General features: G+C 47.7%; 1 protein-coding gene across 2 annotated transcripts in view; it reads right to left on the bottom strand.

The window, feature by feature from the left end:
- LOC128723404 (neural-cadherin) overlaps nt 1-16,776 on the bottom strand; it is a 166,718-nt gene that overhangs the window by 108,981 nt on the left and 40,961 nt on the right. For both annotated transcript variants that reach the window (XM_053817140.1, XM_053817139.1), the window contains 2 exons: nt 7,349-7,531; nt 4,783-4,972 (listed from right to left, as the gene is read on the bottom strand). In XM_053817140.1, the coding sequence (XP_053673115.1) occupies nt 4,783-4,972; nt 7,349-7,531 (373 nt within the window). The remainder of the gene's footprint in view (nt 1-4,782; nt 4,973-7,348; nt 7,532-16,776) is intronic.

The following is a 16,776-nucleotide window of genomic DNA, read 5'->3' as shown; positions in this document are numbered from 1 at the left end:
GCTCCATCAGCCCGCAGAGAATGAAATGTGCCACTAAATTGTGCTACCCGGTTGTTATGGCATGACATACTTATGGGAGAAAATAAATTTTAAAACTAAAAATTGTGCTTCAGTGGACTGTGCAGCAGCAGTGGCCATAATATTGTGTCGCATCTTCATCAGCCCTGAGGAAGTAAATGATGCTTCTGCCATTTTGTAATGTTACTCTTGCGCTTGACAGGTACCGAGGTCATAATAGTACCTTTGAAATACGAGAGGTTCCCTTAACATTGATAATCATGCTCGTTTCGAGCGCTTGCACGTTCTGAAAAACTGTCGTCCAAAGCTTCAAATTGATGTGCTTGCACAAAACAAGATTTTCCCGGCATGCTGGGTGTTGGAAAACCTCTATTTTCTCATCAAAACAAACTAAATCTCATAAAACTATTCGTCTGCTTGCGCCGGGCAGGCTGAACTCCGTTATGCATGGGTGTGTGCCACATAAATGAATAAAATTCATCACTCCAACAGGCAACCACGCCATCAAGTCGAGAGCGCGGGCTTGTCAGGCTAGAAATTGATTTATTTTACCCAAAATTGAAAACCTGTCCACAGCCACGGGCCGCTGTTGGTTGCGGAACCATCCTTGTCGGTTGCCTCTGGTCGACCCCAAACTGCAATGCATGCAACCCAAACCGAGCCGGGGCTTTGGCGCATTTCAACGCAAATAAAAACCTGACCGCAAAATCCTAATCATAATAATTTATGCTTCTCCCACGTGGGGGTCAGAGACAAAGCCCAATCACGCAGCACCCACTGGCCACCGGATTTCAGCTAGTGGGATGCTCAGAGACAACGCCTGCGTGGGGTCACACTGGCCACGTGGAAAAGGGACAGAAAACGTGAAGACTCGTTTATGCCGGCTCGGTTCCGTTCGTTCCACGCGAGCTGAGCAGCGATCGACGGTTCCAATTTGATTCGGTTGAAGTCCCGGGCCAAAACTTTGTCCTGCTCCGGAGCCACCGGATCCATTGGGTGGGTTTTTGTTTCACACACCACCGCACAGGCCGAGTGTCCTGATGTCGAGCCCTGATGGGAACGGATTTGTATGCATACGGTAGGAAAGTTTTATTATTTCACATGAAGTTAAAATAAATATAAAATGTGACCCGCACTAGTCCGTGTTTTGGAACATTCAACCCGGCGCAGGCACACCAACGAAATACCCATACCTTTTGGACTACCGAATCATGGAGGCACAGGGTCGTTTTGGGGAGGTCAAATCCGGGAAAGACATCAGCGACCGGGCCCACTTTTTCATGTCTAATCTAAGGCACAGCTACCAGGGAGCATGGGACCCTGGGATGACCCAAAGCCACAAAAGCCACTGTTGCACTGCACATTCGGGGCGTGTGCACAGACCAAAAAAAAAGAATGAATACATCAATGCATGCAGGACATAACCGGAGAACAGCAGCAGTGTGGCTTGCCGGAGCAGTGAGAAATAAGCCATAACTGCATTTTTGACTTTCATGCATTGCGGACATACCCGCCCGGGGACCTTTTCCGACCGACTGTCGCATGTCGTGCGTCTCCACTGGCTCTAGTGTAGCCGGACCAAGCGGCATATTGGACCCGGCGGAAGTTCTTCACCACCGGTTAGGCCATAAGGCGAAAAGTTAGGGAGGAGCTTGCATGAATCTGACGAATCGGATTCCAAACTATAAGCTCTCAGCTTCTCGGGCACGTGCGGTCGAAGACACTATCCTGGACCTTCACAACGGTGGCGATTGAAAGTTGTTCATATGCGAAGTGCGTTATCTTCGCAAACACTACCCGCCAGACGGTGCACGAGCTGCAGGACTACGGCAGAAGCATTCGGATTTCTTCCCGGGATTTACTCATGTTCGTACGAAAACGACACGCAACAGTACGCACGGAACATACGTACCTTTAGCAACCGGACACTGAGGTGCTGCTGTTGAAATTACGCAAAAGTAGCTTCTCCAGTGCGTTCTTTTGGTGCCGCAACAAGCGGGGTTTCGGGCTCATAAATTCACCGGAATTAACAGTCCCAACCATTGTCGTTTATGAATAAAGCAAATGCTCGTCCCAAGAACACACGCCGGACGCTTTTTGCTCCTTTGCTTCCACGAACCGGTTCTCGGACGTTGGTAATAAACATGTTAAACATCATCATCCCCCTTAAGCTACACGTACACATGCCCACCGGTAGATCCTCTAGGGGTTACGTCGGGTTCTTCCGGACACATATCCTGCCCACGAGAACGAAATGCACGCATGCATGCATGCATGAAGGTAGAATTTGATTTCAAGAGTGTTTGCCTTGCGGAACAAGTGCATATTAGTCTTTAGCAGGAAGTGCGACCAACGCCCACCTTGGGTCGTGGCTACATCCCTCCAATCTTCTTCGGATATGAAATTACCATCTCATCTACTCCGGTCCGCCACACATCCACATGCTCAATCACGACCGAGACCACTTTAAGCAAATAGTTCCGTCTCGCAGTTTAGTCCAAAATCCACCACGTCACACCCGAGCACGGCCACACCTACACATAAACTTTGGGCGGAGTGACATAAAAGTTCCGAATTAAATTAAAGAGGCCAGTAGCTTCCGGCAGCGGGTCAGGTCAAACCGGTGGTCTGCAGTTCGGTCCGGACCCATTTCCGGAGCGACTCCTCCGGTGATCATCGGCGCTCGGAACTCATCCTCCGGATGGACGACCACGGACCGGAGGGCCACCTAGGGCCGGGTGGAGCAAGAAAAGCTGCAGCTTAAGGGTGTGTGTTTATTTTAAAAGTTATTGGCTGCTCATAACACCCGCACGGCAGACTAGTCCTCCGGCTGGCCGAGACCGCTGCAACCCATTTCCGGTCCATCGAACGGTGGAGTGGTATATTCGTTTCGTTGCGGTAGCCTTTCGCCACAAGGTGGAGTGTTCCCGAGCAGCGTTGAACGTTCATTTTATAGTCGAACGACGGAAAATTGTCCGAGGAGATTTGAGCTCTCGCACGACTCAGGCCCTCGGGCCATCGAGGGAAACTCGTGTTCGACGAATCCCGGCTCGAACCCATGGATACGTGCTGAAGCGATGGCCCTCGAGCAAGGGTTGCTTAGAAGAGAGAAAAAAAAAACCCATCGTCACATCGTATTAGCGGTCGAAGGGATGATGATACGGGTTTAATGATTGACCGGAGTTCGCAATTTAACCTGCCATTTAATGGACGGATGTGGCAAGGTGCGTCATCAACGGACATCGCACTGGACCACCGTTGAAACCGCAAACCGATTGCAAAGCTCGGGTCAATGTCACCAGTAGTGGTACAAATCCCTTTCCATTTGCGGTTCTGGCTCGGGCATGAAAAGATATTTGCTTCACACTTCACACCGATCGGTACCGATGAGAATGTTCTTTACGTGCAAAGCGGATTAGACTGCCCATTTCGCTTTGAACTCGCACTGAGCCGCAGTGTTTGGCAGAAGAAAAGTTTAAGCGAAATGTTCATTAAAGCTGATTAACGAAAAATGATGAACAAATGGATCTCTACGGGGGTATCTCTACTGGCGACCAAGGGAGAATTTGTAACCATTTCAACTCAGTTTTTTTTGCTATAATGGTTGCATCAATCATAATTCTTCAACCGACGGCAGATTGCTTAGTTTTTTGTTTGCTGTCACTTCCATTGAAGCCTTGAATTATTTCATAATTTTCATCGCCAGGAACCGCGGCTTGAAAGATGGACCGTTAGATGATGACCCGAAATAAAGCCCAACCATTGAGATCCGGAAATGGATGTATTGCTCCAAAAGTCGGTGGAGAAAAGAATTTAATAAAAACGGTTCCAATAAAACGCTTAATTACCTTCAAGTAACCCTTCTTTCTGCTTCTTTTGCGCACGTTGGTGCATGCTTATTAAAAACTCCGTTTGTTAAAGTGGAGATTTCAACCCTGCCAGCTTATCGTATTAGCTACTTTTGTGGAGAGAAGCCGTTGCCTCGAAAAAGGCAGCATTCAACCTGCGAAGGCCGCTTCGTGCGGGAGCGTCTTTATCAGAAGTGAAGAAAAAAAAAGAAATTCAGGAAGCGTTTAAAATGCCACGAAAAAGGGACTAGAATTTGCCCTCATTTTCTGCCGTTTTAATTTTTATTTCCGAAACTGTTGCGCTTGTCACGCTTCGTTCACTGGTTCACGGTTCAGCAGGGGCGCTTCCGGGCGCGTTTACCAAGTCGCAAAGTTATTAATTTACAAGTAATGAATTTTAAAAAAGGGATCGTTAATTGCATTCTTTTTAACAGCTTCTTTCGGTTGGTTCTCTTTGGTACGCATTGCAACGCGAACGCTTGCGATGTCGATGCGCTTTTTCACGGCGCTTACGCATCCTCGCGGTGAAAAAAAAACCATCGAAGAAATGATTTACCATCTCAATCCATTCGCGGGATGCTGCAGGACAACGGTTCAACGAAACTCCATCTTGCACAGGAACGTGCGTGCGCCGGAATTTCTATGCCATCATCATTTATTTAACACGTGTTCATCACGAAGCGTGCAAATATTCACGCAGCTCGCGATCGTGGTCTGCATTTTTGGACAGGTCATAGCGCACACACAAAAAAAAGTTTAGCTCCAAAACACGCAAAAGGCGTTTTTTTACAAGCCATTCGATGATGCCGTTTCGCCCCAGCACCGTAAAGGCCAGGAAAATCGCTAAAATTTCGACCGTCGTAAAAGCAATATTTGGAAGGAAATAAAACGGGAAAGAATGTACGTCGAGACTCACCTGAATTGGGCTGCTGATTGCTATTAGGCCGAGCGGATGGAGCACCGTCACGTGCTTCGACTTCTAGAGCGTACGCGCCTTGCTTCTCACGATCGAACACCACCTTGGTGAATATCTCACCGCTCTGCAGGTTGATTTCGAAGAAGTCCTTACCCTCGTTCCGGGGCGAATCGACGATGTAGTAGTACACCTGCAATTAAACGAATGCACGAACGGCGCGCCGGATGGAGAATACACAGAGCAATTAGCGTTAATCGCTGCATTTGGCATGCTGCACTACAATCCTCGCCGGAACCATCCACCACCTAGCACGCGTAATTACAGGTCCAATCGAACGCAGCGGCAGGAAGCGAACCGTTTGCTCTCGGACAAAGAAGGGCGTTCTTCCCATGCGAGCGGCGTTTTACCGGTGAAGTCGTTATACCCGGCACGGACGAGAAAACTTACAATCCCAGCCGCCCCGAAAAGGGATCTGACGATGGGCACAAGAGGCACAAAAAATCGAGCTTTCGGGACAGTAATCACACCGAGGGTGTCCTCATTAGCATCCCTCGCCTGCAGACAGGATCGGGCAACTTTCGGCTTCATTCTAATTAGAAAACATCGAACCTTTTTATAATTGAATCCCTTGGCTCCGGGCGGGTTTGCTGCGTACACTGCGACCAGGGTTCAATTGGGTGGAAACGTACAACACGCGATCCATGTCGGTGGAACTGAACTGGATGCCAGTTGCACCGTGGGTAGTTGTTGGCAATTATGATCAACGACTCCTCGAGGGAGCAATTAAAAATTTTGAATCAGCAAATTCTGCTCCTTAATCCACATGCAAGGTACATTATTCTCTCGTCCGCTGAAATGGGGATTAAGTCATTTCACCGAAAACCGAGTAATTCAAGATAAGATGAATCTAGAAAGGTCTAAAGCACGTCTATTTGAAATGTCAGTAACCAATACAGCCACTTTTGCATACTTTCCTTCAAAAGATTCCAATTAGGCTTTTAAAATTCCACGGCAATGCGATTTTTGGTTCCTTGTATAGCCAGTTAGGCATTCGCCTAATAAAAGTATTGATTGCCGTCCTAAATTAAAGAATCGAAGGCAAATCAGGATTCAGAGTGCAGGTAGAAAATACAAGCACCTGCCGCGCATCCGGTCAAACTGTGCTTCTGCTGCTGTCCCTCACACTACACTACACCATCGTCACCTCCGGGAAGTCTTGAAGGAATATTGGATCACTCCTATCAATGGCGGACGGGGTGGAAAAGTTCACCCCGCACAGGCTTATCTGATCAACTCTCGGTGCCTTTCGAGAGGATTGCGAACGGCACGCACACGGTGGTGTGCACTGGCCCGGAAGGAGGAAATCTCTTTCACTACCGACGGGCTGCTCCGGAAGGCGAACCCAGGGAAAATGAATATTTCATAATCCTTACGAGGAGGCAAAAAGTGAATGACCGGTGAAATGGAAAAAGCAAAGCTCCGAAAAAGGATCGATGCTGGCAGGCACGGAGAGTGAGGGATGATTGGAACCAACTGGTCAAGTCCGACAAATCCGGTGCGCCGGTGCTAGCAAATGTCGACTTGCGTTGTACACAGCTCATAAACACGGTCGGCCAACCGGTACGAGAGCAGGAGCGAACATGGAGGACGGCCTTCTACAAAGACGAGTTGCTGGCCAACATCCTGCAGAAACCCTCCAGCCATCCGCATAAAGAAGCGTCGATTCCAACCATCGCTTTGCATAGTGCAGCTTGTCGGTCGGGCGCAGAACAACGGGCTTGCCGATGTCGATTCCACGAATACTGGGATGAAAAAAATCGCCCTCGCATTATCATGAAACAACATCTTTCAACGTCTGCTTTGTTGAAGGCTCAAGCAAACCCGACGGAGGAGTGTCGCATTGCCTGCAATGACTTCGAGTTCAGGATTAAATAATCAAATGGCGCGATATTTGCAACGAAGGAAACCTCTGCTATATTTGATGTTGGTGCTAGCTTCACGTTGGTAGCTATGTGCTGAGGGTAGCAAACGAATCCCATTTAATTTGGTCCGGGTGGCACGCGCTAGAACCACCACAAATGTGGTGCACCGAATTATTTTCCTCCATCAAGTTTCTGTTTCCTTTTTCTTTGCCAACAAAAAGGGGTCTTGTGTGGGAGAGCACCAGCTGTGGCTTGGCTCGATCGTCCGGTCCACAGAAATTGCAAACGTTTCACGGTCACAGCGATGCAAGGAAGGACCCGGCGCATAAATTGTAAACATAATACGTCCCATCCCCAGTGGCTGCGGCTTTTTGAAATCATCTCATAAGAGGCTAGGGTCTGATTTCACACCGCAAATGCAACTTCATCGTCGGGGACCAGCAAAATCCCGAATGAGATTGGGAAAAAATAAGAAGCACGGTGGGGAATGGATGGACGGAACGTGATCGAACCGCATTGCACCCCAGCAGGGTCCACAATTGGGGGCTGGAAAATGTTCGCTCTTTGTTCTGTCGAAACTAATGCCACGATTTCGACTTCCTTAGCTGCATTCGGTGAAGCTGGCTCACCGTCACACTACTCACCTGGTTGTTCGGGAAGGTGCCGTCCTTATCGATTGCATTCACCTGTGTCACTTTCGTGCCGATCGGCTCACCCTCGAGGACGGTTTCCTGTTCACGTTCGGTAAACAGTGGTATTTCGTCGTTTACATCCTCTAATTGTATGTAAACAGTCGCTTCCGATGCAAGCTGCTGGGCTCCGTTGTTCTGTGAAATGCACGTCGTTGAAATGGAGGCACCCAGTGCGAGGTGGCATGACGTTGTTGATGATGTTGAATGTTGAGGTTGTTGATTTTGCCCGTGTTGTCGTTGTTGTTGTTATTTTTAAACCAAAAGCACGGCATGAAAGAGAAACAAAATGGAATAAAACCGTCAGTCAGTCAGTCAACCACAAAGACAGTAAGCGAAACGAAGGGCGAAACAAAATGAGCATTAATTTGATGATGTTCGACATAAATTTTAAATTTTACACCACCGTTCTCCGCGTGGTGTGCAGTTCCACACTGTCTCGAGCCATCCTGTGGAGCAGCTTTGCATGGGAATATGGTCGACAAATAGGGCCCCTCCGTCTTGTTTGTACGAGCTCGTCTGGCGGGCGAGTTTCACTTCCATGGAGACACGACGAACTCATGGAAAGCGCACTCGCACGGTCGACGGTGGTATGTAAATTTGAAGCGCATTCGTGTACCTGTTTGTGATGCGAATAATACGGCATCGTTCATAATCATTTTTATACACAGAGGATGAGAACAACCTTCCAATCGGTTTTATTTGGTCGTGCAGGTCCCCGACTGGAGCGAGCTGTGCGGTTGACTTGGCAATTATGGCATTGCCATTTGTTCGTTCGCAGGGTCGTTTTTGTTCCCATTCTTCAGCTCTTTTTTTAGCGGCAGTAAAATTCAAAATTGCTTACAATCATTTTTATGAGCCACATCGGCATGCACGTGTGTGCATTATGATAACGGCTAAAGGTTGTCCTTCCAAGAAGCAGCAGCGAGTAGCTGAGGTCATGTTTACTGATGAGGGCATGATAATTTCAATTTTTCTTTCGTATCTGCCCCATCAAATTGACGTTTGTTTGACTTTGAAAATCTACCAACTTGAAATTCTAGGCAGCTATGTACTGTATCGCTTTAACCTTAAAATGATTCTTGCCCTGTCCGTTCCACCTGAGAAGCGAGTTTTTTTGCCCAAATGCGTCCTCTCTTTTGCGCAAAAACTCACCATAAATACATTATAGAACTTTAGCAACCGTTTTTGTTTTATGGACGGCATCATAAAAATCTTTCCCTAAAGCTCACCAAGGCGCTTCGGCCAACACATGGCGTTAGCGTTGTATGTGCGCTTGTGTATGGTGCAAAACTTTCGCAATCACCAAACAGCACGCGATACCAGCGCCCATTCCAACCAATTTGATCCTATTAAAACTGCCATCAAAAGTGACTGAAGCATTTAATCGCATCGATAGTATGAGGGGCTTGCCAAGACCTTCATCCTTCTGGCTAGCTTTCTTACTTTTCAAATGTGTGCTTCTTGCACGCTGTAGCATTCTTTCCCTCCTCTTTTCTATTCGATGGAGACATTGAACTGTCAAATGCAACAAAGACACAACTTCTGGCAACTTTGTTGGTTGAGGCATTGTGATTTTACGAGCCAACAGGCGTCTTCATCTACACTCGTGTCAACTACCAGGCGTCTCCATCACAGTTGAAAGTAGTGTGGATGGAGACGCCTGGTGCCGTTTAAAATCCAGTTTTTTTTCGTCAATCTGCAAATCGCGAAGGAAACCCATAGTAAGTAATCAAAGTGATTGGAAAATTTTAGTTCTTTATCGAATTTCAAAGCACAGCCCTAATGACCAAGGAGCTAGGAAAAAATGAAAAATTACGCTTTTTCCCGCTAACATTTTTTGGTCTCTAGCAAGCACAGACTGTAGCTATTACCATTGAATAGGCACAGGATTGAATGATCTAACAGGAAAATATCATTACAATCCTCTGTAGTAAAGCATGTTGAATAATCATTTTTGAGTGACACAATTTTGCTTTTGCTGAGAAGATTGCATGTTCTCTAGTTCTTACAAGACGATCATCATTCAATGTAATGCGGGCACGCCCATTTTGTTCGTACGCCTAAAATCTAGCAAACATGCCGAATATTTCCAGGCGCACAATATCATACTAATCGTCCCGGGGCATTTCCTCGCGTCTAGACGGTAGCTCGTATAAAATTCATCCTCATCCACGCGCCGAGTCCAGACGCTTTGGGCACACGTACACTCGAGCCATATTATGCTTCTCCATCCTCACACGCTTCGATGCATAATCACAGTTGACCCAATTTCGACATGCCGAGCGGAGAGAAAGGAGCTAAGCGGCATAATCCATCATCGCTTGTGTCGTTTTTGCTCTCTGGCAAACCTCTCCCTGCCGGCCACAATAGTGCATTGGTGCTTACATTGTCACTTTCCTTTGAATGCCTTGCAGCGGAGCACAAAAACATGCTTTTCTGCCGTATTGTAATATGACCGAGCGAAAGACAACATCGTTCTCTTCGTCATCACCATCAGGACTACTAGCGTTAAGCAACGGAACCTCCACCCAACGGTTTATCGTATAATTTTGTCCTTCATTATAATAAAATATCATTTTGCTTGCAAAAAAGGCCAATCATTTTTAATGCCATTATCTTCACAGCTAGAGCGATGGCTTATACCACCTCACGATGTTCGGGATATTCGCGAGTATCTGCTTTATCTGCTCGCCTTGTGATTGAGCTGCTTTTGTGAAACTCATTTACTATCATGCCACGTTTTGCTTCTGTAACGATCCACTTGTTACACGTTAGTGTACGACAAGACACCGATAGGAAGTAAAAATCCCTACAAAATGTTCCATTGTCTCACATTAACGATCACAAAAGTAGCTTAAATCCGGCTGCAACCTTATTCAGGTTGCAAAGTTTCAAATCCACCTGTTTCATGACATGCAACCGTCATAATTCAGCTTCAGTCTGGTAACATATTTCAAATGCCAACCGATGTTCATACCTTGGCGTTGATCTTGCATTCCACATAGCTATTCGTTAAAGTATGTTTTAGTTCATTTTGTATGGTGCTTGAATGCAACAAAAAACGCCGATGAACATAAAGGGGCTCATTAGCTATTTTCAGTGCAGCGCTTACACGGTCCCAATTAGACTATCGTACCATGGCTACGATTCTGATTCAATGCTGACAATTGCAAAACGTTGCTGCAGCAATGCGATGTAATTATCTCCCCGTACAACCGTATTCAGACCCGAAGCAGGAGGAGCTTGAATTTTATTTTAAATTTCCGTTGTTCCCTGAATGCATTGTGCATTGAAAAAGAACATAGAAATATCACGAGTACAAAGTAACTTCATGACACGTTTTCGGAGGGTTCCTACAGATTGAGGCATGCTATTTATTCCGTTTTCCGTACCTTCTCTTCCAAGGCACGAAATTAACACTTTGGTTCGTAGGGCGGCTTCAAAGACATTCGCTTTCGTGCCAAAATGAAGACCTCCTGTAGAGCAGAGCCTGCAGAAACACACGCAGTCGCATAGCACGGACAGAGCAGTGCCACTTCAACGACTCACCGTATCCTTCTCGAGAGCATTTCCCATATTATCGTCATCAGCATCATGGCCGGTTTTGCTGGCACACGCAGCTGTATCGTGCTCTCGCTCGCCTTCTACTTCCGTTGAGCTCACCTCGTTCGCTTTTTGTCTCGTTTCAGCGCACGTGGCACGTTAGCTATCCGTTTTCCGTCCAAAGCTTCGCAGATAAATAGATTATAGCTTCCGGAATATCTATGTCGCCCGATTTCGTATTAATTTATGAAAATGTAATTTATATGCAAATTTTCTCGACTCGCAGTCGTGACAAAAGTGCATTCAATGGATTATTATTAGATTGCATTAGAGAAAGGTGCTGCTTTTCGCCTCGTTCGTGCCGACGATGGTGGTCGTGCTGGTCGGTGCTGCTTCTCGGTCCCGTTCGCGAATTCGAAATGCCCGGTGTTAAGACGAGTGCGTATCTGGGCGGTATCACCGTACCTTACATTCCTGAAGTATCGGTCGGTCCGGTCGGACGGAATTCGCGACCATTGAAAGCAGAGCTCTACGCTCTTGCCCAGTGGCAAAGATAATCCACTTGGCGAGCACCATCGATGAGGCTTATGCTCGTCTCAGAGGGCTTCAAATCATCGTTCTGCTAATTCCACCCAAAACAGGCGATCGTTGCAAAAGTTCTCCATTGTACAAGCGCGATTAATGCACGCGTACAAACCGTGAAACGACAAGCGAAAGCGCAAATCCATCCGCAATGGTGCATTGTAGCCACCTTAAAGCCACCTTCGTATGCACCAACAGAAGTATGCCACAGATTGTAAACGTTGGGTCCAATTAGGTCCCGCTCTGCTGGCTGCTTAAAGTAATGCATTCTTCTCAAGCGTCAGGTCTCGCAATACGAGCGTCCAACTCTTTCAGGTATAAACATCGGAACTATTGTCACAGCAGCTGGCGACAGTACGAGGGATAAAAACTGGTCGTCATGTCAACGAAAGCTCGTCAACACGCGCTTGCTGCAACGAGAATGCTGTGAGGAATGCGCTTTGATGGAAAGATAAAGTACTTCTCATCATCATAATCACCACGTCCTTCGCTGGGTCAGGTGGTGGAATATTTTCCCGGTTCCAAAAGCCGACCCCACCGGGTGGGCTGCCACTCCGGTTCCACAGGAATGTGCCAGTAATGGATCTTTGTTCTGGCTCGGAAGCTATCGCGCCGGTCTAGCGGAAGGAATCGCAGCCGCTCGTTCAACCGCAGGTGTTCATAATTTGCTGCTTCATTCATCAAGCCACTGCACCCCGTAGTGCAGGAACCCACTCATTCCTTTTTCCAGCTGGAACGCTAGACGAGGGTTAATGGATCACCTTCGCCACATTAGTGCACTGACATTCACGCCCTTACTGCACTGCAGCACCAGCCTGGTTTTTGCTTTCTGTGCATGGTTTGATGAATTTCATCTGTGATGGCTTCACCGAGCGAGAACTTTTACCGTGCGGTTCCAGCTAGACGTGGACAAATTTCCCTTAAAGTTCTACACGACACTAATCATGTTCCTTGCATTGTTGCATCTGATGGTGGTGAATATTCAAACAAACCCAGCGTTACAATGTACCTCAAGGTGTGATATAAATAAACATATTTTTCCCACTTTCCACAGCGTCACGTTATTTATGAGATCCTTCTCTCCAACCTTGTCGATGCGCATACAAATGCAGTGGCTCTCTTCCCGAGGTGAAGGATAAAAATTCATCTTCATCATCCCACGCCATTGTTTCCAATCCCAGCAGTTCGAAAGGAGGCTTCATTCTTGGTATGGGTTCACCGTTCCTCAGCACATCTGCTCGCTATTGTCGGGCACTATTTGCGTCCACCGAACACCAACGACAAACGTTTTCCATCGGTGCCACGCTCCGACAACACCACAAAAAGCTTCCTTCCTGGGACGACTGGTCTCCTGCCACAAGGTGACGGTGGTTGTGTTTTAGGAAAACAAGCTGCCGCTACCGATGTTTTGTCACTTTATACGCTTCTTGGGGCTATTCTCATTCACTGTTATGTGTTTGGTAGCGAGAAATATCGCGATTCTTTTTTGGTGGGCCTCTTCAGCTCCAGTTCCAACTGCAGCCCGACCTGACCGTCACCCCAAACGCCGGGCTGTTGCGGTGAGCAGATTTTTATGTTTCGGGTGCCAACATGCACACCCACAATGCTACCCCAGCCTCGTGCCAGCACCACTTTCGGGTGTGTTTATTGTGTGTTCACGCTCGAACCCACCTCGAAGTGGAAGCGGGTGGACAAATATGGGCATCGTTGAAAAGTTTTCGGAGCCAACATACTGAACCGACAGAAACAAATACGAGCGCCGGCGCGCGTGTAGCACTCTCCGTGGCTGCTAATGGAGTAACTTTTCATGGAATACCACAAATCAATTTCGTAAAATTACTCCCATGCGACATCAACCGTCACCGCAAACAATCCGCCTGTGGTGGTCTCCGCCCGGCGGGCTCCATATGTTCCCGTGCCGTCGCGATGTCATTCGTATGGGATGCGTTTTTCCCAGCACCATCGCTAAGAGCACTGCATACGAGACGACACACCCACACACACGCGGTCGGAGTGTCGAAAGTACACTGCTTAACTTTTTCCAAAATGAGCCACAAAAAAGCAGTCACCCCACAACGCCATCATCCGTAGCTAATCAAAACTTAATCACAACACAACGGCGGCAAATTAATGGAACGCTTTGCTTAATTTATTTCTCATCCCCTGCCGCATGTTCGCACAACCGCTTCCCTTTCGGGAACGCTCCGGGGTGGGAAAACTTCACAACCGCGGGTACGCACGAACGCACGCAAATAATAAAAGCGTTGCTTCGCGCAAGCTGCCAATCCGGAAGGGAGCGACATCTTTCCAGCACACTGCCGCTCGTCCGAGAGCCAAAGAAGTGAAGAAAGATTTGTTTAATCGCAAACGGATTTGATGCCACATTAATCTTTGAGCCGCACACAAGCACCGTGGAGGCGGAATAGCAAAACGACATCCCGCTTCATCACCATCGATCCTGTCGCTGCGCCCGTGCAAGGAATTTTCCCATTTTTCATCCACGTAGGACCATATGATTTTATTTTCGCTTGATTGGCGCTAGGCTCCGCTCACCGCACCGACACGCGCCAAAGTTTCTCGCCCCAAGCCAATTTTGTTTGAGCGTTTGGCTTCTTTTTTTCTTCTTCTTCTGCGGGTTGTCTTCCTCCCCGACGACCTCCTATAATTGTTTGCTCAAGCACTTTTCAGCACATTTCAGCTCTCGCCGGCGTGCATCGTGTTTGCTTAAATTTTTATGCTCGCCCACCTTCGGCCGGGCAGCACATAAATTTGATTCACGCTTGCGAAATCATTTTCATAAATTATGCTCAATAGTACGGTACATGCATATTTATAGCGCTAAACTTTCGTAATTAATAATCAATTTATTTCGCGGTCGCACAACAGCATCAACCCTCCGGGCGAAGCACACGCGTTCGCGTTGCGTGAGGAAGCTGGCGTATCACTCGCACCACTGAGAGGATTCGCTCCGCCGGAGAAAGTCTTTGGATGAATGGTTTTATATTGCCTTGCCGTGTTGGGTGCCGTTTAATGGTGAACCTGCCATAGCGAACGCTGATGACATGCGAAATTGAGCGCAAATCATGCGCTCTTGGGCAAATCGTTACTCTCGTGCGAAAAGAAGTAGCAACTAGCAACGATCCACGTCAGCCCGCTTTTCAATGTTTATCGAGCGCATAAAGCACAAGTGCTCGCGACCCGGTGAGAGATTGTTATTAAAACAAACTAATTATCTCTCCTCGAGGGAGGAAAAGAATATCGGCTTCATTTGGATCGCGGTGCACCAGCTGGCCCACTGGCACGAGATTGACAAAAATCGAGCGTTTGTCTGCAGCAAAATTTAAGCAAACGACATCCGTTATAGCACCGCACCGACACCCCGCACGACTCGCCGACATATCTGCGGCCCTAATTAAAAGTTTCTGCGCAAATCCATGCCCGCTACAGATGGAGGCGATTTTCTGGAAGCGACCAAAAAGGAACGGCAAGAACTGCGAACGAACTTTTCGCAACGTTCCACCCGTCCGGCGGGCTGGATCGCATCAATTTCGACTATCCACCGAACGGCATCGAGAAGGAAACAAGTTGAATCGTTCATACCGCTCACGAATTAAACACGTCTTTATCGGGGAAGTTTCATTTTCCTTCCCTTTTAGACGTTTGCTTTGTGCTTCGCTTCCATAACTTTATCGGAGCCAACTTCATCGGGCTTCCACCACCGAGATCACCGCCCGGTGGAGCATCCGGGGAAGAAGTGAGCCGGTAGGTGGGAAAAAAAAGAAGTGCGGGGAAATAGAAATCTTGACACTATTTCCTCCCAAGTCAAGTGTGCTTGTGGGTGGACTGGGGGAAATGAAAATCGCATCGAAAGATCAGCGAAATGGGTAAAAATGATTTTTTTTACGATATGAAAGTAAGCCGGGCCGTGACGCGCAGCTGCTAGAGCGCGGAAACTATTGCAAGGGTTCAGTTTATGGCAACCGAGCGTTGGCAACTTCTGTTCGAGACCACTAGAAGCGATTTCCCGAAACGAGTAGCGCAAGCATGTGTACCCAACCGTCTGCCACCGGTGATGAGTACCGGCGGGAAAGCGAAAAGAGAAACATTATCGCTATCTCTCGCACAACGCACAACTGGCCACAGGCTTGGACTAGCGCTGGTTTTGGCTTCCGATCGCTGAACGCTTTTGCAGTCGAAAGAACTCTAGAGGGCCATTGACGTTTTCGAGTTTTCTTTGCCCTTGCCCGGTGGTAGCAAATTGAGATTTCGGAACCACCGATGCCGCGGGTCATTCCGGGCGCATCCGCGTGAGAGAAGGATCCCTGGCGAAGGCCGCAGGGATTCTAAATAAAAACTGTTTCTAACATGCGCCCCCAAAAGTGCACTTCCAGACTCGCCCACTCGAATTGCACGCTGACCCAACCCGGCATCTCTTCAACGTTCAACGGCAGCTTCCGTCCAATCTGCCACATCCGGTTCGTCCTCGTGCATCTTGCACAAAACTTTTCCTCTTCACTCTCGAAAGGAATAGGCTGGATTCTACAGTTTGCCGGATGTTGGCTGAAAACCATTACGGAAGGACGGAAATTTTCAACTAGGCACGTTCCGGCCATTCCGCTCCCACCGTCCGCAAAGTCTCACTCGGTGGAGTCCCTTTTCCTGACGCATGACGAATCGCAAACAAACATGGCACGTCCGGCAAAAACGACGAGCTTTCGGTGATTTTGAAATAAATTCATTTCAAGCTCGGCTCATCCCGTCTGCCTTTGGCTCAGCGGTTGGTGCGTTCGAATGTAAGCCTTTTTTTTACTCTCACCGGTGCATCGATTGCATAGAAACGCGCAAAAACTACTTTACATCGCGGAAGGTCCTTGGTGGGAATGAATTTCACGCTGCTCTCAGTTTCAGATCGGAATAATAGCATCAGGTACGAGTGCAAAGTCAGATGAAGCTTATTGGAGGGTTAAAAATGGACAAAAATTTTATGGAAAGAAAAATCTGTAACATAAAACATCGCCCAATCTCGGAACGGCCACTTCATTCGCGTTTTCCGAGCCACGCCTCTCGCGGGTTTTGTGCTGAGAAAAAAAATCACCGCTATCGAGGATGCCCGTTCGACCGCGAAGCCTGAAAACGGAGAGGCAACCAAAAAGTTAATTTATTCAAATTCAAAGTTTTGACTTGCCGTTTTTCATCTTTCCGCCGGCAGAATCAGCCGATGGCAAGCGATGCCGTTAAACTTTTTTCCCCCTCAC

This window comes from Anopheles nili, chromosome 3, assembly GCF_943737925.1.
Source record: "Anopheles nili chromosome 3, idAnoNiliSN_F5_01, whole genome shotgun sequence".
Lineage (NCBI taxonomy): Eukaryota > Metazoa > Arthropoda > Insecta > Diptera > Culicidae > Anopheles > Anopheles nili.
The sequence above is the reverse complement of the archived record's forward strand: the minus strand, read 5'-3'. Positions and strand labels throughout refer to the sequence as shown.